The sequence below is a fragment of the Cinclus cinclus genome, chromosome 14 (assembly GCF_963662255.1).
Source record: "Cinclus cinclus chromosome 14, bCinCin1.1, whole genome shotgun sequence".
Classification (NCBI taxonomy): Eukaryota; Metazoa; Chordata; class Aves; order Passeriformes; family Cinclidae; genus Cinclus; species Cinclus cinclus.
The window spans coordinates 10470800-10495502 of NC_085059.1; the positions used below are offsets into that span (position 1 = coordinate 10470800).

At 39.1% G+C, this 24703-nt stretch overlaps 1 protein-coding gene across 2 annotated transcripts; it reads right to left on the reverse strand.

The window, feature by feature from the left end:
* Positions 1-3684: 3684 nt before the first annotated feature.
* Positions 3685-22967, reverse strand: RAD50 (RAD50 double strand break repair protein). 2 transcript variants are annotated; one of them, XM_062502086.1, is made up of 26 exons: positions 22877-22967; positions 21819-21998; positions 21338-21421; positions 20929-21080; positions 19963-20148; positions 19613-19817; positions 19076-19204; positions 18691-18856; positions 17837-18009; positions 17093-17299; positions 16054-16236; positions 15662-15819; positions 14828-15003; positions 14491-14728; positions 13820-14009; positions 12852-12978; positions 12436-12629; positions 12004-12114; positions 11357-11449; positions 11161-11274; positions 10252-10379; positions 9205-9429; positions 6657-6742; positions 6105-6247; positions 4635-4768; positions 3685-4309 (listed from the first exon to the last, which is right to left on the reverse strand). In XM_062502086.1, exons 2-26 carry the CDS (start codon positions 21945-21947, stop codon positions 4123-4125), a joined length of 3918 nt encoding a protein of 1305 aa, XP_062358070.1. In that variant the 5' UTR covers positions 21948-21998; positions 22877-22967; the 3' UTR covers positions 3685-4122. The 2 variants fall into 2 exon arrangements, with proteins under 2 accessions (XP_062358070.1, XP_062358068.1); XM_062502084.1 differs by having other exon boundaries at positions 17837-18030.
* Positions 22968-24703: the final 1736 nt, after the last annotated feature.

A 24703-nucleotide genomic window follows, 5' to 3' on the forward strand; every position in this document is an offset into this window, starting at 1 on the left:
GACCCTACTAACCATTTTCTCATTTCCAACACTATCCCAGCGTTGTCTTCTATGAAATCCTCATGGAGAAACCATCACATGTCTTCCAGGGCATTCTCTCATGTGTGCTGTGCCTTACTTAGCACAGCAATTAAACATTTTATAAGCTGAAAAAACCCAAATGTGGGTCATGGCATAATGTATAGCATCAGCACATGTAGTATCTCTTGAATCAGTGGTTGGGTTTATTTGCTTTACAAACAGTGAGTTCTCCCTTGTGCAGGGCTGGCAGTGCTGGAACCTTCCAGCTTCCTTCAGCCGCTGCAGATGGAGGAAAGGGTGCACTACAGCTCCAGCAATTTACTTTTCCTGCATAGAACAAATTACACAAATAGGATGGAGCCAGATAAAGGAGAAATTGCAAATTGCATGGCATTCCCCAAAGGTGTAATCTTGCAGAGAGTAAAGGCTGGCTCCTGGCTGATTGCCCGGGGGGCAGCAAACCCCGTCATACTGAAATAGATGAGATGATACTCGGTGTGACATTTAAATGCAAAGTTGCAGGGAGACTGCAAATGATTAAGCTTTTGAAAGCATAATCTATATTTATTGCTTTAGTTTGTGGTGTTTATTTGTAGATAATCTCATCTGCTTGTGTTTTTTAATGTAATTTCTAGGGCACATAAAGGCTCTTTGCCTAAAATGTGGCATGTAGCAGGAAGCTGCATGGAGAAGTTGCACCTGGGAGTAGTGAGTTAATTAAGTCAGTTTTTTACTTCAGGCAGGTCATAAAGCAGGTTTTGTTAAAAAAACAATTTAATTTTCTCTGAAGTTTGTGAACACAAAATACTTCAGGGCAAGTGTTATGCAGCAGTCTGTAAACAGGCAGCAGAACTGTACTGCAGAAGTAACACTGAAAGAAGCATCAGAAAATCGAATTATTGGTTTTTTATTGCTAATGTAAATTCCACTTAGAAACAAAATGTTCAGACAGGAGTGTTTTGGAGACCTCTGGGTTTTCTTCCTAGTGAAAGTAGTTGGCAGCTTGCTAAGTGCAGATAAAGCAAAAATAGTTATGGTACTGAAGAAATGGATGAGGTGGCACAGAGGTGGAAGGAAAGTCTCTCACCTGAGTGGTGCATGTCAAAGACCTCCATCTCCTGTAGATCCCTGGCTTCAAAAGCATTTGCCAGCGCTGAGGCTGCAGCAAGATTAAATTTCTTGGAAGGGATTTGCACCCAACCCTTCCAGGCCAACAGGCACTGTAGGTGTTAGGTGCTCTGACAAGTGGCTTTGCAATTACCATCCCAGGCTACTGCCTGAATCTCAGCTCAATTCCCTACAGCAATTTCACTAACTTGATTTTTTTTTTGTTATTTTGCAGCTGTTTTTTTTTGGCTCTTAACGACGGTATATCTGTGTGCATGTTCCTCTGAGGTGTGTGCATGGATTACTGTCTGTAGGTCAGGTGCTGTTGTCTCTCTGCTGGAAATCCAACTCCCCATTCCCTCCCAAAATGGGAAGTGAGCAGAAACATTCATCAGTTTGCCTGATGAAACTTTCATCACCTGCCCAGCGAGTTACGGCGATAAATCCATGCCTTGTTTGCCCTAGAACGTCTCTGCTTGGTTCTGCACTTTGTGCATCATCGCGCAAGAATCCCTCTCCTGGAATGTCCTCCTGTGCCACTCTCCACTCCAGCCCTCTCACGCTGGGTGCTGGTCATCCCCATGTGACAGGGCAGGAAGCCACGGCAGAGCAGAGATGCCTTTAACGTGGTGCTGGGGGCAGCTGATGGTGCCCAGCTGCTGCTGCTCCTTGTGGGCACGGACAAGGCGCAGCACTGCCACGACCAGAACAGTTGGAGCCATTTTTGCCCTCACTCTTCCAAGGTGCACTTCAACAGCAGAGTATCATGAAAGCATTTTGAAGTTTCTCTTACACTTAATTCACATAAATGTTTTTTATTTTCTAGTCCATATGGGGCTAGCAGAGTCTCTTTTCCATGCTGTCTGCTGTCAAGGAGCCTATAGATTATTCAAATTATTCACTGAAATTTTTGTATCACTTAAATTGATTTGATATAGGAGAGGTTGCTTTCCCACTACCTTTCCTGTGTTTTCCCTATCTTCTGGAAAGATGTTTACTGTCATTTAATGTAACCTGTGAGGATAAACTTGGGAAAGGCTGATTAGGCAAAAATGCACCCAAAGTACTTCATAGAGGAACTGTGAGCCATGGCCTTAACTTAGGAAAAATAACAAGACAGAATTCATAAAGGCTGGGGAGTCACTTCTGGTGACAGTGCAGAGCTGAGGTATACACATAGATGTAAAATAAACAGTTTGTAGAGGCAAATTTGAAAAGACAGATTTTTTTTTTTTCTGTTGATTGTATCTTTCAGAAAATTTCCCTTCAGGAAGTAGTACTAGAGTCAGTGAAGCTTCTTATTTGAAACGGCAAACATAATGCAGGTTAGTAGCATTTTCCTGTTCCTACTCTTCTCCCCCTCCCCCCCCCCACCCCCCCGCCTCCCCAGTTGTGTGTTCATTGCTTTTTTGGGGAATTGGTAAAAGCGTAATTGCTAGGAAGTACCATTCATTTTCTTACCTTTGAGTGGTTTCCCAATGACTGGAGTCACCCTTACACGGGTAGCTTGCAGTTTCAGAAAATTTAGGTGGAAATGATCCTTTGCTAAAGATCTTGGGTCCTGCTATTACTCTTTAAGGCACCTACTGCTAAGATCACCCTGGCCAAGACTCCCAAGAGCCTTTGCCATCGAGAAGAACCAGAGCTGGGCTATACTGGGCTCTGTCCTTCCCTGTGCAGGTATCCAGACCCCTCAGCAGGTGGAGTCAGAGCTGTGTGATGTAAGCTGCACCATCTCCAGGAACAAAGGTCCTGGTCCAGCACGCTCAGCCAGCCCCAGGCCCTATCTACACAAGCCAGGTCTACTTGCACCCCTCCCTTGTCAACTCCTCCTTATCCCAGCAAAAACAAAGGGATTCCTGCACCCCGGAAGGAAGACAATGTGCAATGTTCTTACACTCATTTAAGCATGAGAAAGGTTCTGATGCTACAGAAATCAACTTTTTTCCATGGGGATTTAAAGATGCTATCTCTGAAATTGTGCTTTGGTCATAAACTGTTCTCTGAGGAGGGTCAGCCCATCACTGCTGATTGCAAGGAGTTAAAGAATGGCAAGTTCAGCTTCTGCTTGTGGACTCCTACCAAGAACAGAGTTAGCCTCTGACTTGCTTACAAAGAAACAGGGACACAGAAATTCCTTCCCTCAGGGCCTGCATGGCAGCAAGGCATGGTTTGTACAACCTCAGGACTCGTGATAAGGCCCTTTGCATTTTGCAGCTTTCCACTGTCACTCCCACTGAGAAGCAGGTTCCCTGGGGCTGCCAAGCTGCAAGGCCCCTGGCTGTGGTCACACCAAGGAAGAGTTTCAGGAAGAACTCAGAGAAGGGCAGACAAAGCTCAGCATCCACACTAACACTCTGAAACACTTATGTTCCATTTTCCTATCTGCATACACTGCCATGAAGAATTCATACACTGAGAATTCACTGATTCATCTGGTTAGAGATGGGCCTTTGCTTTATTCTGAAGCAAAACTGACTTGGGGAAGATTGTCTTAGGTTACCTTGTAGAGAAAGTAATAAAAGCTCTCTTTGAAGCTTGTCAATTTTGGGCAGATTAGGTGAGTAGCAATGAACACACCTTCCACCAAAGTGACGCCCAACAATGCTGACTTTGCCAGAGATGGAAAGCATACCATATTCCACTGGCAGACCTGCAGCTATTCCAGAGAATCTGCAATTGGATCTCCCCCACAGCACATGTGCAAAGAACATCACAACTTTATTTTCACTTTCAAAGCATAAAATTTATCTGTGGGGTATTCATTTAAATTCTTTCACATTATGACGATTCCTAAGCCCAGGCCCAGAAATATGTAGAAAGGTAAGTTTAAAAGTCTCACAGTTTTAGACTCTGGCTAAATTTGTTACAAATCTTCAATAAAATATGGTATGAAGGAACTGCATTTTCAGACACCTATACTGAGCTCTATCAAGTCAGGCAGTTTATAATGTAACAGGTTAGGCTGTCTATAATATGCAATTACTTGGCATTCTAATGAACACAGGAGCCCAGGGAGCTGACACTGCATTTCATGATCTCAGAGCACTGGTCAATATTCTTCTTTATCCTGTAGAATGTTTCCACATACTCAGAACGGCCCAGAAGTTCAACAAAATCTTCATCATGAGTAATCACCAGAAGCTGAAAGTTGCGTTGATGTAAGCGGCTCTTTATAATCCTACAAAAAGTTATTAGTGAGTGTGCATTTATACCTAAATCCCATGTTAGCATTAGAGAACTTGCAAATACATAGCACAAAAATCTTTCATTATGGATAACGAATGACATGAACCATCGAGTAATCTAATGCTGATTACTCACTCTTTTTACCCACATAAAAACCCCCCTCAAATTATGTAAGAAATACCTTTTTCTTTTCCAGATAGGGAGGGAATCTAAAACTCCTCACCACAAAGACGTACCATCTTAAAATATAATTCACTACTGCCAAAAGGGTATTGAAAGACACCCATTGTTAAGCACCACAAGGAGACCTCACTTACTCTACTAGGGCATGTGCCAGGGACTCAATGTTTTCTCGGTCAAGGTTGGTTGTAGGTTCATCGAGGGCCAGAATGCCACAGTTGAGACAGAATGTTTCTGCTAGAGCAAGGCGAATGATGAGAGAAGCAAGCACCTGAGGGAAAGGAAAAACCATAAAAATCTCAAGCTTCAAACTGTTTAAAGAGGATCTATACATAACCTGTTTTTAATGCCATTATCAACTGTGACTGAAGTTGACAGAACGATGTGCTGACAGTTCACAAAATGACCATAACTAACTAATTACTGAAAAACTACATTGAAACTTCTAGTTTGAATTCAAAGATTGACTCTACAAAGAAGTATTCAAAATTTGGAAGACACTGGAAGTAAGGATTCTAATCTAAAGTAAAGATGCTACGACACTGCCATTCACATTACCCCTACACTCTGGTCAAGCCCACCCCACTGCAGCAGGTGGAAATTTGTCTGTATATTACTAAGTTTGAGTTACTGAATTCCTGACTTTTCATTGAAATGGAAGACAGTAGGATTTACCATCTATGTTAATTTTGCATCAACATGCATAATCATATTTATAAGATCTTCTGAACTACTAAAAACTACAGAACATTCAATGGAAACTGCTGCCAAAAGTATTTTCCAATTATCATGACTGCTGACATCACATTTCATGATCAAGGAAGAATTCTGAGAATTTCAGCTAAGAAACTTTTTCAAGTTTCACTCTCATTTACATAGGACCCCAATGCAACATCCTAAGCTCCTCTAGGAGAGGACATATTTAATGGATAAGACAGGTGGAAACAACCCTCAACACGTGTGGGTGTGGTTAGCTGTGATGAACCAGGCCACAGGTATTGTCACAGCTAGTGTGTCATCAGGCCTCTTGGCCAGTGTATGCTATTGAAGCTGAATGGGTAAACCACAGAGCTATGAGCTGACAGCACAGGAGGAAATGCAATGCCTAGAAGTATGGCTAGCTGTGATATTGGTGACATGAACTGAAAGGTTACAGTCAACAGCAGGTGAAAGCAGCATAACTTGGAGGAAAAGAAATCCTATCAACTTAGAAGTAGATGGAGCTGCAAGAAGAAGACCAAGGGCTCAGAAAGAAAACAAAAAGGGGGGAGCAAATCAATAGACCTGAAGCTGAGGTAACCTCAGTGGTAACAAGGAAGAGACAAAATGGGAGGACTTGAACTTGAGGACAGAGGGAAGTCAAACCCTACACTCCTGCAGGGCATCAGCATAGTGTCCATCTGAAACAATGGGTTTTGGCAGGCCAAAGAAGGGTTCAGATGTTCAATCATAAATTGTGCAACACCCAGACAGAGTGACAGGAAGTTGTACACAATAATAAATTAGAGTTTGAGCTGCCTGTTCTTTGGTAACTTGACTGCTCTGCATTCATGTGAGTCAGTTTTCAGAATCCCTGTTACTGTGTACTGAAGATTAAGAGCCATTACCTTTTGCCCAGCACTACATCTTCCTCGCATATCCAGTGCTGTATCTCCCTTCACCATTACTACCCTGTAATTGTAATTTCTTCTTTTGTCAGTGGCAGAGACATTCTCATCTACATCAGAGCGAATTTCTATATATTCAATATCTGAAAGTGGGAAGGAGACAGTTCATACATTATCAAAAATCTTGAAAAGTATCATAAAATTAATGGGAGATGAGAGATATAATATGTAGTAGCAACAAAAATTCAGTTCAGAACTCCCACTGATAAATCCATCTTGGAAATCAGCTTTTCCAAAATGGAAGGAATGAACTCATGCACTATCCTGCATCAAAGAAACCTAACCTTTGGAAAACACAGAAAAGTGAAAATTAACTATTTATCCTGCAAGTTACTATATAATGTGCAATTAAAAGATTATAGCGTTGAAGAACAGACAGTCTTTAGAATGAAACCAGCTATTCCCCATCTTGACAACAAACACTCTTCCACATGCAGTGCTCAATTTCAAATGGACACATATGGGTAAAACTTTAAAAAAAGTATTACATACCTTGTCCTCTGTAAATGCTTCGCCACAGGTCCCTAATTATTTTGTTAATTTCTTCCATTTTTATGCTATGAAATGTCATTATTGCTCTAAAAAGCAACAGCAAAAAATGTAAACTGTTAGAGATGCAACCATAGACTGCTAAGAACTGCTGGAGGCTTTAAGGCAGGTGGCAGCTCCCTTTCCATTCCCTTAATACTTTTACTAAAAATATAGAAAATACTAGTTTATTTTGTACAGAGACATACCTAAGGAGTAACAACGTGTCATTGCCTAAATAATTCTATGCTCACAAACAGCTCTGCTTCAAGAAGTAGGAAAGTAATGACAACTCATATATTTGCAGTCACTCGATGGAGAATGACTTTACCTGACTTTTTAAGAGATTATGATTTATACATGAGGTTTATTTTCAGCCTGACATCAAGAAGATGAATCTGATGCTAACCTTTCCAGAACAGGAGTGTTACTCTTTGGTATGGTCCACCAACAGGGCAAACAACAGCAGGAAAGGAGAACGTGAAGTCTCCTCAGAGCAGAGAACTTCAATCAAGAATATAATTTTTAATTACCTAAACAGACATTATGACAAGAACTACTTTTCAGCAGCAAGAGTAACACAGGATATCATCGTTAATTTTTAATTTAATTTCTCTGGTTTACATAGCAGCATGTCTTTAGTTCATTAACAGATTAAATCTTATGAAACACTCAGAAAAGGACTGTATTTCTAATTTGGCTTTTTACAGAAAAGCTACTCTGTAATAAAAAAATGCTCACTCACTTCATGGCAATGTCTTCTTTCAAAAAATGTGGTGGAAATAAAATATCCTTCTGAAATGGACTTTCACATATGATTTTTCTACATTTGCTCTTCTACCTGTTCTGGGGAATACTGAGGTATCAACTCTAATAGGTCTTGTTAAGTAAAAATGAAGTGTTTTCAACTATTTACTTAACCCCAAGAATGCATTCCTCACCAATATTTATCATAAATCTCTAAAGAGTCAATAAAGATCATCTGATAGCATGGAACACCCAAAATGTTGGTTTTCCCAGCCACAGATACAGCTTTGGCCATTAGAGTTAGCATTTTGTCTTGCTGATTATTCAGACGATTACCACTAAGTGATGCTTATCTATTTTTCTTGAAATTACAAGACTGTTTTCCTGTTTAGCCTTAAATAGAAACAATAGATGATTTGATACCATACCAAAAAAATTCTAAAAAGGAAATTCTTGGACTTCATTTCCATTACAACTGAAAGGGAAGACATACATGCTCTGAAAAATTTAGATCTCCACACAATAAATTCTGGATTACATTACATGCTAATATTATGTTTACTTTATTTAATGTTATTATTAAACCAGCTCAGAACAGGGTTTCTCTAAAATGTCCTTTCACCTTGGAAAGTTCTCATTTATTTTGTTTCTCTTCTTGACCATTATGCCGTATCCTCAACCACATAATTACTCTTCCATGCTCCTTTTTCCAGCACTAGTAAACCTTTTCAAACAGAAGGCCAAAATTCCATACATTATTCAAGCCTACAGTGGTCAAAATGTTTCTCTTTTTAAATTCCTAATACTCAACTTTTTGACACAGAGCACCAGTTTTCCATTTCCTGAAATGTATCCACTGATTCCAAAATCCTCTCCCACTGTCCATCAAGTTATTCACTGCTATTCCATCATTATAATCAAGCAAACAGGGATTTTAGGGAGACACATTTTATTTTGTATATCATTACCAGTTTTGAGATAGTCTGTTTGCCCAGTCAGTCCAAGACTAGCAAACAAGCTTCCAGAGGAAACAGGAACCAGATAAAAATTGCTACACTTTCCATCAAATGTCAGACATGTTTCTTATGATCTTACTTTCTTTAATACAAGCACAAAACCACCCACACTGGAAAAGGGTAAAAAAAACCCTCTGCACTGTAATATTCTTTAAAACACATTTACCTGAGAAAATGCCATGAGAAACAAATCTACCTGGCATATCTTATGCATGTTAAGATATGACCAGAATATGCTAAAATATATTGCTATAGAAATTAAAGTAGAAGGGCTCAGGTTAAGAATGAAGGATTTAAACATCGATTTCATCTTTCCTTATCTCTCTCCTATTGCTATACAGCAAATACAAGTCCTAACATGTACAACCAAAATTCCAAATAAGTCTTTCAGAGAACTGGGAATTCAAATATCAGACTTACCTATGACTTTACTAAATTCCAGTCATTACCAACAATGCATTTAATATATGCACATTACAGACATTAATTTACAAGTTTCCTACGTCATACCGGTCCTGTACAGTTTCCAGTATAGTTTCATTAATTTACTTAGGAAGTCTTATCTTTTTATGTTTTCTTAATATTTAAATGCCAGAATTTATAAAGAGAAATTATTTATCTCAAGGAATCGTATCAGTTTACTCTAAGTTACCCTGGAAGCCTGAAATTTAAAGCTCTTTTGCATCAAGCTTATCAGTGCTAATAAAGATGAAAGCATTTAAGAATCACCCTGATTTGACAATACTTACTTATCAAGAGCCTTGTAATAAAGGTCCAGATCTTTGCTCACTAACTCTGTTGTTCTCATGACAATCATCATGTCCCTGTATTTTTCTTCTGCATCTTTGAACTGTGGCTCTCTGAGCTCCTTTCTAAAGCGAACAATCTCCTCCTCAAACCCACGCTGGCGGCCAAGTGCAATGTGATGGTTCCTTTTCAGAGATTCTATTTTCTCCTCCAAATGTTTTTGTTCACTGTGAAACCATAATTGATACTTAATAATTCAAAGTATTTTGTATTTAGTGTTTCAATATTTTAATCAGGGTTCTAATTTTGAGTCTGTTGGACAACATTGTAGCATATCTATAAAGCTCATTGGACATTGTATCACACCTATAAAGTCTGTGACAGTTAAAATTATAGTACTAATGCCACTGAAATTAAGACACTATTATAATAAAAATAGTTTTGAGTTTATTAAGAACATATTCTAATCACTATTCTGAGTGGAGAAGCAAGTTGTCAAGTTCAAATGCTAAAGTAGAAACTCTCTACATAGAAACAAAAAAAATTAGAGAGGGATATTTAGCAAAAGAAGATTAATTACTGGGTAAGCTCTAGCATGTTAAATAAATATTTCACATGCAAGAACCAGCAAAGGGGTAATTACTTTTCAAAAGCGTATATTATCTAAGCAAGTATTACTATACTACTGAAGTAAATACAAAATTTGCTGCTGGGAGCTAAGTGAGCAGACTGAAAATAAAAACTAAATACTCTCATCCAGAAGCATGGATTATTTAAATGTGAATTTCTAAATAAACATCATGAAAAGGACTGGATTGGAACAGTTATGAGCAGGTATCTCTATTTTTAGCCAGAAGCACTGTATAATTTCACTGAGTCATTTACATGGTCATCATAGGGATATAAAACAAACAGATGTGAAGAAGGAAGTGGTCTGCAAGAATGGGGCAAAAAGAGGATCATGACACACTAAAACACAGTGACTGCAACATTCAGATGTTCAGTGAATTCTTGTGCAAAGCACACCATTCTGTTTTGAAGGTGCTTACTTTTTCATCTGGGGGACTTTAATTTCTCCCATCTCCTTCATAAGTTGTTTTATATTGTCTTCAACTTCTTTCAGCTCATCATTCCGCTTCCTCAAAGTGAGATTATCCTCCAGCCACCTTTCCTGTATCTAGTACCAGAGAAAGTAAGAAATTGTATAACGTTTAGTATGTTGCTTATTAATTACCATGTATCAGTTCTACACAACTCTGAAACATGCTGCAACCATAAAATAATTGACAACAAAAATTGTCACAGTGAGAACTTACCTTGATCTAGAAATAGAGTGTAATGGAAATCAGCAGTATTATTTAATCTTTCAAACTGGAATAACACTTAGCAATGTTTACTATCACAAGTAAACACAAGAGTGATTCATTTTGAAAATATTAATCCATGTTTCAACCAGGACAAGTAGTTTTAATCAAGGATGAGATTTAACCAAGTCCCCTATCTCAGTTCTACAACAGTAGAGAGTAACTGAACGGGTAGAATGGGGAAAGACATATTTCCTATTAGGAATGTAAACAGTATTTGTAACATATACACAAGAATTTAAAGCACATGATAAATCTAGAGTAGCAACTTCTGGTATCTGCAGTTTGTACTTTACTTAAAAATGCAGGTATCCTCCACATGAAGATACTCCTGAGAATGTTGATTACTAACCCACCAGGCTTAACTCTTAGAAATACCACAAGATAATAACTAGAGATAAATAATTTTTAAATTTGCACATATAAATCTCAAGACTATTTTCAGTCTAATGCATGTATAGCAGCTATCCTGACTAACAACTAATCAAATAAACCAAGAGGAAGTTAATTTCACACCACTGCAGACACTGGCGTACAAACCAAAACTAGGAATTATTCCAACTGTGCCAAGTATACTTTAAACAATATATCCACCTTTTGAGTGTCAATATCTTGTCGGGTCATTTCCATCTCTTTACTTATCTTTTCCTTCTGTTTCTCACAGGCAGCCAAATGAGAATTTACTTCATCAAGTTCAGACTCCTTTTGCTAAAAAAATATTAAGAAAATGGTATAAGATTTCAAAACAAAAGTACCCCTGATGCTAACTTTCTATTTACTGTTTGATTACCTTTTTATAGTCTTCTTTTCCTTGTTGAATATAGTTTTCAATTTCTTTCATGTATTTGTTTATATCTTTAACTTTTTCATTTATGGCACTCATCTGCAGAGAAAAGATTTCAAATTAAATATGGTCTTACGTCCAAGAACAGATATGCTCTTGTGCTCCAGTATCAAGGATACTGGATAACACTACCACCAAAGTACAACTCCTTATTATAACTCCCTTTAGTTTTCTAATAAAGTCTTCAGCGTCTAAAATCCCAGTACTACTTGTAAGCATGAAAATATTCCCAGAATAAATGAGGGCCACTTAACCTGGGAAGAACCAGTGTGTCTCTTGGCAAGGACAGGTGATGGTCATCCTTGCTGTTCCTCTTGGGTCTATTAAGAAGGGCTTTTGAATGCCATCAGCAACTAAGTATTGCCAAATGTCCCAAGAAGTCTTTTATCAAGACTGCCAAAGATCAATTACAACTGAGTTCAAGTCCTGACTGACATGCTCCTTTCCTTCCCTTCCCTAAAAGCTCCATCAATCTAAAGCATCTCCTCGAGTCATTAATGTTTCCTGAAAGCAAACTCAGTACCACAGCTTCCATCAATGCCTGAAAAACAACAACTTATCCTATCTCACAGCAATGCTAAGAGCAAACAAACCTTCTCTTGTGCTTCTTTATTACGTGCAGTCCTTTTATTCACTAGTTCCTCCTTCTCCTGCTGCAATTTGTCTAACATTGCATCCAAAGGAAGTACCTGTTCTTTTGCTTCCTGAAAAGTAGTTGGAAAAAGGAGATTTTATTTTCACATTCTGGTAAAGATCAGTAATTTTTTAAGCAGTAAAAAGAAGTAATGTGGTTATTTGTTTCTTTTTTGTGTGTATTGAAACAAGAAAACGTGAAAATATAAATTTTAAAAGTTCTGTAAATTCCCAAAGATACACAACAGCACATTTAAACGATACATAAATAAAACATTTAAAAATCCATCCCACTGCCTAGGACTAGAGAAGATATTAAATATGACAAGATCATTATTTTTTATTTCAAGGCCAGAAAAGCTAAGGGTCAGACACTTAAGAGTATTTCCCACCTTGATCTCTCTGCATAAGGACTGAACATCAGTGGTTAACTCCACAGTCTGCTCCTCCAGCTGCCGCCGCCGCTGCATGCTGCTGACAATCTGCAGCTTCTCTGCTTTGAGCTCATTAACTGCACTCTTCAGCTGCTGAATCTGGCTTTGCTGGTCCTGCTTGAGTTTTTGATTTAACTCAATTTTACCAGTAACTGCAGATGAAAACAGTCAATCCGTTATTAAAACCATTATTGTAATCTTTATGAAAATTCATCTCTAAATTGAGCTGGTATGACTCCAAAACCAGTAACAATGAACTAGGAGAATACAGCTATTTGAGAACATTAAATAAAGTAAACTAAAATTTTAATGGCAAGACTTTCGGAACATTATTTTTAGTATAAAAAAAGAAATAACAGGTTTGTAAGACCTACCTGTATCCCACAAGTGTTTTTTCTCTTGTTTTTCTTGGCTTACTTGAAGCACAGTTCTACTTAAATCGACACCTAGCAGCTTAGCCTCCTGCTGAGCAATTTTTCGTTCAACATCCCTAATATCAGTCTGAAAGTATGAGGAAAAGTACCATTACTACTGTATTAGTGTTTAACAATGTATTTTTTAACCTGTGGAATGTAAGAATAAGCTCAGGGCTTGAGGCACTGAAGAGCTTCAAATTTACCTTCTCTTGTAAAGCAATACCACATCATTAGCAGTAGGGTTATGTCAGCTTCTAGGAACTGCAATTACTAACTGTGGATAGAATCAGTCCATAAGGATGCACAGTCCTTTAACATCCCCAGCCCACATCAGGACAATTCCATGTGCAATCTGTCCCTGCAACACTGGAATTGTTGGAACCTCAGGAGCTGCTGACACTGCCACCTTGTGAAATGCTCTCAGTCTCAGCCTGGCACCAGGTTCCCTCATTGCTCCTCTGAAGGTTCTCAGCCAAGCAACGATTTTATGTTGGCAATAAAGGCATGAAGACTGCTCAAAACTGTCTCCTATGCCAGAATAATAAAAAGTACAGGATTTCTCTTGACCATATACTCAGATGGCACAGGACCAGGAAACGTGTGAGATGCTGAGAATACAGTGACCTATAATGACTATCAGGACCAAAAACACTTTGGTGTACTTCTGGTTGTGCTCAGTTCTGGATTACACCTCTTTTTTCAGCTCACATAGCACAGAATTGAATCGGAACTCAAGGGACTCTGCAGTGCTAAAAAAAAAAAAAACTTTTGTAAATTGAAGTTTTATTGGTACAGTAAATGTTCACCTAGGTTATACTGCCTTTGAAAGTATTGTAAAATAATGACCTCAAAGTTCTATCATATTACTGAATAACTACATATTTAAATGCAAGTGAATTATTTTAAAAAAAGTTACCAAAGCATACCTGATACCTTTCCATCAGTGTTATATCCTGTAAATGTGCTTTGGCACCGTCTTCCTCAGACAAAGCTGTTTGGAGGAGTGATTCTTGTTCTTCTATCTCACCCTTCAGGCCTGTTAAATCTCTATTTGCATTCTGGATCTTGTTCCTCAGGTCTGGAATTTCCTTATCTTGGAGTTCAACTATAGTTTGCCTTAAATAAAATATAAATCCCAAAATTTTCCTTGGTCAGAAACAGCAGCATCAATTGAAGACACTCAAGACCACAACATCCATTATATTATTTAGGAGTGGAGGACTAAATTTAACTGAAATAGTATCTTCTTAACCATGCCCACATTTAACTAAGCTTACGTTACACACCGAGCTAAGGTAATACATCCCTCATTTTAGGTGAGATTATACAAACAAGCAAACAAAATCTCTTTTGGTCTTTAACTTCACTACAGCAAGTGCTCAGGAGAAGGTACAAAGCACTAAACAAGAGTGCCCTCTTGTGAACAAAAGCTCTACCCTCAATTTTCTCAAAACACTGATCCAAACAATGACATTTTGAAATTAATTAGCCAGCCCTAGAATAAAGCCTCCCCGATGTCTGCATAGTTTTTTACAATCAAAACCCAAGCATTTGAAAGCATACAGCCTGTAATAATATGGTTTCCTTAGTACTTTACCGCAGTGGTTTAAGACTCATCATTTCATCACGTTTTTTCTCTTTTCTTTTAAGCTCAGACTCTGTTGACTTCAGTTTGTCTGGGGCAAGGCGCAGTTTTGATTGCAGATCACTAATGACATCTTGCAGTTCAGCCTCTGTCTGAAAAACTCTTTGGCAAACTGGACAACAAGACTGGCTCTCCTCTGTCAGCTGTGTAATGAACTGTGAATAAACTGCAGTGGCTCCAGCAAGCACAGCTGGGTGAAAAATAAACAGAAGACTTATGTTGAATAAACAGTGCATAATCAGCCAAATTAGTATTTCAGGGAAAAAGGTAAAGCTATACATTAATTTACCTCGTTGTTTGGAACTTTTTTCAATTTCATCTTGAAGTTTGCTCAGGTCACTGTCAAAATCTTGACTTCCACAAACATCAAAAAGTTTTGCTTCATGACAGGACAACTGGGCTTCTTTTTTTTTTAGCTCATTACTGGCGTAAGTTTTATCATATTCTACTGAAGCCAGCTGCTTGCTGAAATATTAATGCAGAAACTCTTTTATTACACAAAGATTTACACTGTTTAAGCAAAACCAAAAAAACATGGAAAGGTAATCTGAAACTGGAATTAGAGAACTATTCACCAGTTCTTCTTCATTGATTTTTCAGACAATGTATAGCGTGAACTTTTTATTCATCCAAGTACAGAGTAAGTGTTTCGTTTTAAATCCCTTTTGTTTTCTATATGATTACTGATGAGAAACTTCCTACTCTTAACTGTTTTATATAAACAAATGAAACCAGGAACAGGTAATCACACATGAATTTGTGATATAGTCACTAACTACTCTGTGACTTCTAAGAAAATGAGACAACTAGCAATTTCCAGCCCAAGGTACATTAATTCAACTAGAATTAGTACAAACAACTAAGGATGTTCCAGATCACTGACTTGCTATCTGCTTTTAGTGCAGCCTTTGACACACTACAAATGTTGTGATTTTATTAGCTAGCACAAACTGTAGCAGCTGTATATCACAGGAACTTTGCAGGATGCTTTCTCTGATTTTGCAGATATCTAAGTAAACACTAATGAATTAAAGTAAAAAGTATTTTGAACATATAGAACTTCCCAACACTTAAATTCATAATTACATAAAAACTTCAGGAGAAATAATCTATTAATACCTACTTAAGATTAGCAAGAGTATCCCTTGTCTGATTAATCTTTTTATTTTTACCATGAAGCCAGTCTTCAAGTTGTTTTTTATTGGGAAAGTATCCCAGCAGTGATGTTAGCTCCTCAGAATGTCTTGACTTTACTTTTCTAATCTGATCTTCTTTCTCTGCCTGGGGAAATGAAGCATTTTCAATTAAGTTTTTCTTTCTTCAGGTTTACAACTGCCAATGCATTTATTAATAGTGAATAGCTATTTATTAATAGCTAATTTAGTAATAGCTTCTATGAAGTCAGACAGAACCTGTACATCTGATTGCTGATAAACACCTGAAAAATACACAAATGTTGGAGGGATTATATCAATTTCATAGCCCTCTCTTACGAGATATTGATAAAAAAATTACTTTGTCTTTTTTCAGCATCTCCATTTGGGTAATTGTTGTGGTGTGCAGATTCAACTGCTCCATCTCTTGATCCAACCTCCTAAGAGCTTTGTCCAGGTTTATTTTCTCATTTTGCAGAGTCTGTACTTCCTGTTCCAGTGTTTCTACGTTGCTGCTCCTCTCAGCCTTCTCCAGCTCATGTTCCTATACAAAAATTAAAAGCCCGTAAGACAAAAACAATTACAAAAATCAATAAAGTTCTAGCTAAACGAAACAGAAGAAACCTCTTCAGCTGCCTGGCAGGAACATCAGTAGCTGTGACAGGAATGACACAAGATTTGTAAAGAATACATGCAAAAGGACAAAGGCTGTGACATCAATGTGGGGCCCCAAGGAAAGCCCCAAGCAGATCCTGGATGCAGTCCTGGAATGCAGTACTGCCCCAACTTGCTCATGCTTTCACCAGAAGCTCACTCATACTTAGTTCGATTTTATGTATATTAGTATCTATTGTATATTAAATTTGGAATTACCCTAGTGAGGAGGCTAGAAAAAACACTGTCTAACAGAATTCACACTCTCTTAACAAACACACAATATTTGGCTACAAAGGCATAATCAGCTGTTCAGCTGGAACATAAAATGCTTGAAACTTTACTTCATCAGATAAAACACCTATAACCAACTAGTCCAGCTCACAGGTAAGTTACCTCCAAAAATGTAGGCAGAATGAAACTTTCAATTCAAAGTTTCTGAACCAATAATTTGAGAGTAACCAATCTCCTAACTGCCAGCTGTGCTATTACCTGTTTACAATTTACCAAGCAGAAATAGCACATACTCTGTGTGGACTGTACAAAAACAAGGTAGTGGACAGACCCTTCCCCAAAGGGTGCACTACCTGAACAGACAAGCACACAGGGTATTAAAAGGGCAGAAACACGTCTGAAAGAGTAAACATCAAGTGGGGCGTTATGGGTTTTGGTATATTTTTTTAATGATAAAGCCTCAAGTTTTTACTTCAAATTTCTATAATTTCTTCAATTACACACTAACTTACCATCTTGCCAATCTCCTCATCCAACTCACTAATCCTGTCTGAAAACCCCTCCAACTGCTGCAGTTCACATTTTACATTCTTCAGTTCTGCTTGTTTCTTTTTCTGAATGTCTGATTTCAGGTCAATGGTACTTTCTAATCCAGTTTTCTTGTCTCTTATTTCATCTATCTGTTTTTGTTTCATTGCTTCTTTCTGTGCAAATTCTCTCTGAAAGAAGATCAGCAATAATATATTCACAATTTTTTCACAGGAAAATATCTTAAAATACTTTTTCACACTAGTGTGCCAATATTCACCACAGCAAAACACTGAAATACCAAGAAAACAACTTGTCCAATATTATCTGCTGAAATGTTTTTAGTAGGAAAATGCAGATGCGTCATACCAGTAGTGTTCTGTGACAGCAACTCTATTGTGAACATGACTTCAACAAAAAGTTGATTATTTTTAAACCAGCTGCCCCCTGTAATTCTTCCTCAGGTTCTTCCTCATGTTTTTGAGCTTATCAGTGATCCACCTGCATGAGGACTGCTAGAAGAACCTCTTTAACGAAATGCATGTTCAATAGCCTTGAAAACTAATTCCAATACTAATTTCCATGGAAAAATGAAGATGACACATAAGCAAGAATTCTAGAAAAGCCAGCTTCAGTTCCCCCCCCAACAATACTTTCTCCTAGCACCATAAACACCAATGTGGACCAAAAACCCACAAATTACACTGCTTAAACAACAAAATTCTTACCATCATACGATTTGCTGCTTCTGTATCTCTCTCCTGTCTGTCCTTCACCAACTTGCGAAAACTGGCAATGTGCCTTTCAGTGAAAGGTGCCTGCTCAAACCCATCTAACTCCAGCTGAGCTGCCAGAGACTGAATTAAGGAATCCCTGGTCACAGTGTGCTCCTGGTGACGATCTGCCTGCAGTTGAAGACGACCTCCACAAAAAGAAAGTGACATAAATGTTCAAAAACTAAGGCAGAAGACACACTTAGGATTCAAAGACAGTTGAAACCCTTCAAAACCTCCAAGTATTTTTGAACAACACAAAAAGCTATAGAATTAAAACAAGCTGTAGGTAGAGATTGCTATTTCAGGTAACTTAATTTTCATTAATTAAATAAAACAATAATTCAAAAGCAAGCCCCTAAAATCACCAAAAATATTATTCTCATAAAAAAGCAAAGCCTGAGCATATTTGATGTAAGCATATATTCTGGGACTCAACTACTACAGCTTTGCTGAAATTCCCATAATCCATCAAAGAAAGGATACAAAATTGAAAGAACATTATCTTAAAACACTCCAAGTTGTCCCCAGCCCCCATGTGAGACATGGAGAATGCTGGGCAATCAGCTTTCATGCTTCTTCTCTGTTATATGACAAAATGTACTGCATGTTGTAATTATAGCTCAGAAAAAATGCACATTAAAAACTCCTGGAGAAAAAACACCAAAACTTGTCCACCAGCAAAATTCTCACACCCTACTTAATTTATGAACTTTGTCCAGTTCAGACCAGTTCAATTTTAAGAAGTTCCATTTCAGACCTTAATTACATTAGAAAACATACAAGACTATAAATGAAGTCTAAAATACCTCGTTCAATAAGCAGCTCTGATTTCTCACTGTTAAATCTCTGGCACTCTTTAGTGGCTCTATCTAAATCACGCTTACAGTCCAACAATCTCTTCTCCTTCTCCTTCACTATTCTCTGGTGGTTCTGGTATCTATCCCTTAGTTGTTCATCTGTTCCTTGAAAAACCTGTACACCACATACAAATTTATAAATCAATTACTGATGTTTTTAAAATGTATAGTTTTTACCACAATAGAATTAAAGGAATAAGAGTTTAACACGTAACATGCAGAATTTCTATAATAAGAAATACAGGAGGAAAATTTGCAACAAGCAAAACTGGAAAACTGTTTTTATTAGACTGCTGAAGTAAAATAATCTTAGTTTTTTTGTCATAAAGGCAACCTTTTCCATTTTTTGTCGCAAATCTTGATTATCTTTTTCCATCTGCCTCTTCCTGCTCTCCAGGGCCTTCACATCATTGTCCAACCTCATTACTTTTGTGAGATTCTGTTCAACTACTGCCAGAGAGCTCTGCAAAATAATGTGGTAAGTAAAATATCTCATCAGTTCATGAACCCCATAATCAATTATTTTATGTGCAAAATCTCCAGTTTTATTAAATATGTTTTAAAAATAGGGAACATTAAGTTTTAGTTTGGTTTTAGTTATAGCTTAAAATGGTTCTAGATACTGGCTAAATTTGAGAGATTTAAAATTAACAAAAACCCAGTGGTGTTATAAGAATTCTGTTTTTAACCCTTCAATGACTGTTTACAGATTAGAGCAGCATCTGCCAGGTGAGCTGAGGCATGCTTGATTCTGATGCATACATACGTAAGGATTATACACAAAAGTTCAAGATTTTAACCAAGACATTCATCCAGCTTTCATTTTTCATTGTTTTGTATTAAAGTATAACATAATCCTCATGGAAATTACCTTTAGAGGCTCAAGCTGGTTCTCAATTGACATCACATTCTCCTTAGAAGCAGCCAGTTGAGCTTCTCTGTTGCTTAGATGATCCTGGATTTCCTGTGCTTTCTCTTTATTCTGTTTTAGATATTTCAGTTCTGTCTGACACTCTTTTATTTTCAAGCTTTGCTGCAGTCGTACCTGACGCAGAGCTTCGAGTGCTTTGATATACCTTTAAAAAATGCAAAATTTCAGCTGCTTTGGCAATACAGCAATACTGATGTATAAAACAGTGTCTCAGATATTTTTATTAATATTTATATTATGAGAAGACATTTTTTGGTTAGTTTTTATTTAATTACAGTAAAGGGAAAAACCTTGTTGCTGAAAAGATCTCATCAAATTTTTGTTTCAGGGCCTTCCCTTCACTTAATGGCCAGTTGGATTCTTCTTGGTGACAGAAAATGACATTGTTAAGGACAGATTTGGAAACACCAAGGGCGCTGATCATCTCCCGATCTATTTCAGCACACTTGGAACTCAGACTGACCTTCTCACCATGCCTGAGGAGATAAAGAAAATCCCCAAATAAGTTACTGCCAAGTTCTTCAAAAAGTGAACTGTATAACCCCATTTTAACGTACCAATTCAAAAATTTAACAAGCAACAATTTTTAAGCACATATTTACCATGCTCAACAAAGGTATTTAACAGTGCCAATTTTTGAAGTCAGACTTTCACATAGCAGAACTCTGAGGAACCACCAGAGGACGCAGGAGAGCTCTTGAGTTAAAGGAATATACTTAAAACAGGGGAGACGAGAGTTAAACACGGGCCAAAGCTGATGTGAAACTGAAAGTGGTACTAAAGGAAGTAAAGACTACATATTCCACACAATGATACCGTGATTGTAGGATACAGTTTGAAAGTATCATGGAATGATTTGGGTTGCAAATGTCCATATGGTCCATCTCATCATTCCCTCTGCCATGAGCAGGGATGCTACTCACAGAACCAGGTTGCTCCAAGCCCCTTCCACCCCGGCCTTGAACACTTGAACACTTGCTTCTCTGGGCAACCTGTGCCAGTGCCTCAACACCCTTATTACTAATAGAGTTTTCAAATCAATACAAGTATTTCTTAACACCACGGCTATCAGATGTGGGATTTTTCAATCACCTAACAGATAAAATAATGAAATTACACATTTTTATAATCTAAAAGCACTAGTAGCTATGTCAAGGAATACATTATGCAATTTTCTCTTATTTGATGCAAAAAAAAATATATCAAATCCAAACCGATCTTCATGCCAAAGTAAGAAGACAAACTTGACAACTTACTTTGTTCTAGTAATGACAGATTCCAGTGTTTTAAATTCTGGAGTCTTGCCTTTCTGGGTACAGACCATGGAGCGCTGGACAGCTATGAGCTCCCCGTTGACATCTCGAAACTGTAACCGAATCTGAGCTCTAACATCAGTTTCATTGGCAACCTTTGGTAGAAGGAAAAAAACAAAAAAACAAACAAAAAAAATAAACAAAAAAAACCCACCAGAATGAGGGAAATTCTTCTCAAGGTCCAAAGGAATCTCCAGGTGTGGGGTATGCTCTAACCACCCCCAGCTCTCTTCTCTTCCTCACTTCAGCTCAAGGCTAGCTACGACTTGAAAATCCCTGTTTTATCCACAGAGTGCAGTAGAGTATTATACTTGGGAGTAAATACACATGACATGTAGTCGCTATGATTTACCTTCGGATCATGAACAAATGTTTTTCCCTTGGTGCCAGGAGGAAAATCACCAGTGGATATATATTTAAGACATTCAATGATAGTCTAAGAAAACAGAAATAAGAATATAGTTATAAAGACAAATTTAGAGTAACCAAGATGACTACAGGCAAATCCACAGTAACAGCCCAAACATTTACAAATGAGTTAGATATGTAAAGAGAGAGAAATAACATTTTAATTTTTGAGTACCATGAAAATATGATACTTTGTAAAAGCAGTTTTAATCAGGATCAATTTCCTATGAAAAAAATATCAACCAGTGCTCTGCAAATTCCAGGCATGAAAGCTGATTTCTAATAACACTGAACAACACAATATTTAGATCAAACAGTATGACTTTTGCAGTATTATTAATACCTTTCTGCAGAAATTATTATTCACATGTAAAGGCATTCGAGACCTATTTACAGCTCAAATCCAAACATAGAGTGAGCCTTACCGTTTTTCCTGCACCGTTTGGTCCCACCAAAATAGTTAATGGATTAAAGAAAGTGATAATTTGTTTGTCTTTATCTTCTACCCCAAAACTCCTCACTCCGAGGATACTCATTTTTTCAATCCTCGACATTTTTGCTGAACAACTTATGTTCCAAAGTCACAAGTGTAAACACTGTAAATCCTGTAAAACAGAGTTTTGTGAAAAATCGAGTAGGTAGAAACCACAATAGATTACTTAAACACCTATACAAGGACAACATATGATGAGTTATACTTAAAAGCACAGCTAAGGTTCTTCAGTTACTGCTCAAGGTACAAAACATATGAAGACAAAACCTTATTTGTTTCAAACTGAGAAATTTATCAACTATAATCTAAGTACCATACTACGTATCATTAAATCAAACACAGATAACCCAAACAATCCTTTATTCCACTTCACAAACACTACGCACGTTCCTTCAGAATGCCCCAAACACAAGAGAGGCTCCAATATTTCCTCCCTTCGATAAACCCACTGTCGTACAGCAACCCCTAGCTCCGTGCAACTTTGCCAATGCCTGTCTCTCACAGGCATACCCAGCATCACTTTGTCCTAATTCCTGCTGTTTAGAGGAAGGCTGGAGCCTTCCCACGCCATGGGGCGGGCACAAACCACTGGGCCGTGGACGGCTGGAAGCTGCCCCGGGCACTGGAGGAGCCCGGGGAGGCAACTCCGACTCCAAAACCCGTCCCCGCCCCACTGCAAATCCCCCTGTGTTGGTGCGCGTACGGCCGCGCACCCCGCGGGTGTTCCACGGACCGAGAGCTCGGGCTCGACCCTCCCGCGGCTCCTCCGGGGAGCCCGGCCCGGGAAAGGGCATTTCCCGCCGGGGCAGAGGGTGGCAACGGGGCTTTCCCGCCCGGAGCTCCGCGCGGCCCCGGGGGCGGACGTTCTCAAGGGAGACGCCCTGGGGCAGCCCTTCCCCTGCCCGACACCCGAGCGCAGCCGAGCTGAGTCCGCCGCGGTTCCGCGCCGCCGGCCCAGCTGTGCACTCTTCCCCCCATCCCTGCGGTCACCTCCAGCTGCCGCCGCCGTCCCACGCCCCTGCAGGCCCCGGCAGGCCCGGCAGGCCCAGCAGGCCCCAGCAGCCCCGGTAGTCCCGGCAGCCCCGCCCCGGCCATGGCGGCCCCGCCTGCCGCGCTCGCACCGCCCCTCGGGGCCGCTTGGGGCTGTGGGCCTGCGGAGCGCCTTCGGGGGAGCTGGGCACGCGGTGTCGTCTAAGGGCTCAGAAGGGAGTGATGGAGTTTTGAGGCGGTATCGTGGTTTAAGCACATCTGGAAAACACAGAATAAGATGAGTTGGAAGGGACCCACAAGGGCCATCGAGTCCAGCTCCTGGCCCTGTGCAGCACCATTCCCAAGAGTCGCACCAGCTGCCCGAGAGCTTTGTCCAAACGCCTCTTCTGCACTGGCAGGCTTGATGCTGTGACCACATCCCTGGGGAGCCTGTTCAGAGCTTCAGGCCATTCCCTCGAGTCATTGATCACAGAAACGAGATCGGTATCTGCCGCTGTACCCTGCTGTAAGATCTCCCCTTATTCTCCTCCGGGCTGAACAGACCAAGTACTCTCAGCTGCTCTTCATACAGCTTCTCCAGACCTCTTCCCCATCCTCGTTGTCCTCTCTTGAACACTCTCCTATACCTTTCATACCCGTCTTACACTGTGGTGATGAGGCACCACACAGCCACTGACCCCTCCCCAACCTCGGTGGAATGGAGAGAAGAATCAACTCTAAAACATGTAGGTTGAAATAAGAGCAATTTAATAATAGAAAACAAAGTAAAATACAACAATAATGGTAAATAATAATGATGAAAATAAATAGGGAAAAAAAACCCAAAAAACTGATGCCAAATAAAATTGCTCATCACCTGCTGACTAATGCCAGACCCTTTCCAGGTAACACCCCCACTTCATCTAACTGGGCATAATGTTCCATGGTGTGGAGTATCCCTTTGACCAGTTTGGGTCACCTCTCCTGGTTGTGTTACCGTTTCTTTTCTGTACCTCCTCATTGGCAGACCACAAGACACCAAAAAAAAAATAAAAATCCTTGACTTAGGATATAACTTAGAAAATACCAAAACATCAGTATACTATCAACATTGTCCTCATTCTGAATCCAAAACACAACACCATACCAAATACTGAGAAGAAATTAGCTCCACCAGAGCTGAAACCAAGACAGGCAGTTTTAGGGACTTCAGGAAAGTTCCAAATGATCAGGGGTAGGAAAGGGGATCGCTCCCTTTGGCTAGTCAGGTTCATTTCTCTCTAGGGCTAACAGACTTCCTTACCCCCTTGCACCACTCTTCTTCCACATCGTCTTCCTCTTTGCTCCCTATCCTCTATTCATCATCCAGTTAGAAAAAAGCCCAAGCCAGAGGACTGCCCCTTCCTCCTGCTTCTCTGGAGCTTTGTCATCCTGCTCCCAAGGACCAGGAGTCCCTCCAGAACTAAGCATAGGGTCAAGTGCACATATCATGCTTGACCCAGCAGCCCCTGGCCAGGCTGGGAGCCATCTCGGGTTCACTGTAAAAGCCGACAGCATTGTGAATCTATCTACACTTTCAGCCAACTCCAAATTGATTAATAATTTGTCAGCATATTTTAGTGCTTACTGTATTTTCTTCATGAAGGGAAAAAACACAAGCAGTTCTTGTATCAAATCAAGTTCATGGTTAGGTAACAAAGGCAAACTTCGGAAAACAGCTCAATCTCAGCATCATCTGTAATTAAAATGAGTAACAGAGATGATAGGTGAAGTAAGTCTGGACCTTATCAGAAGCTGGTAGCCAGCAGGTAGTTTTGTGGCCAACAATTCAGGCTTTCACTACAGTTG

Bases quoted from the DNA above. Each gene is read 5' to 3' on its own strand.
- RAD50 (XM_062502084.1), bottom strand. From the start codon at position 21,947: ATGTCGAGGATTGAAAAAATGAGTATCCTCGGAGTGAGGAGTTTTGGG. The intron at 6,743-9,204 runs GTAAGTATTGTC...GTTGCTTTTTAG, and splicing joins TATTACAAGGCTCTTGATAA to AGCAATAATGACATTTCATA. The intron at 4,310-4,634 runs GTAAGTGAGGTC...AACTTTTTGTAG, and splicing joins CTGGCACATGCCCTAGTAGA to GATTATAAAGAGCCGCTTAC.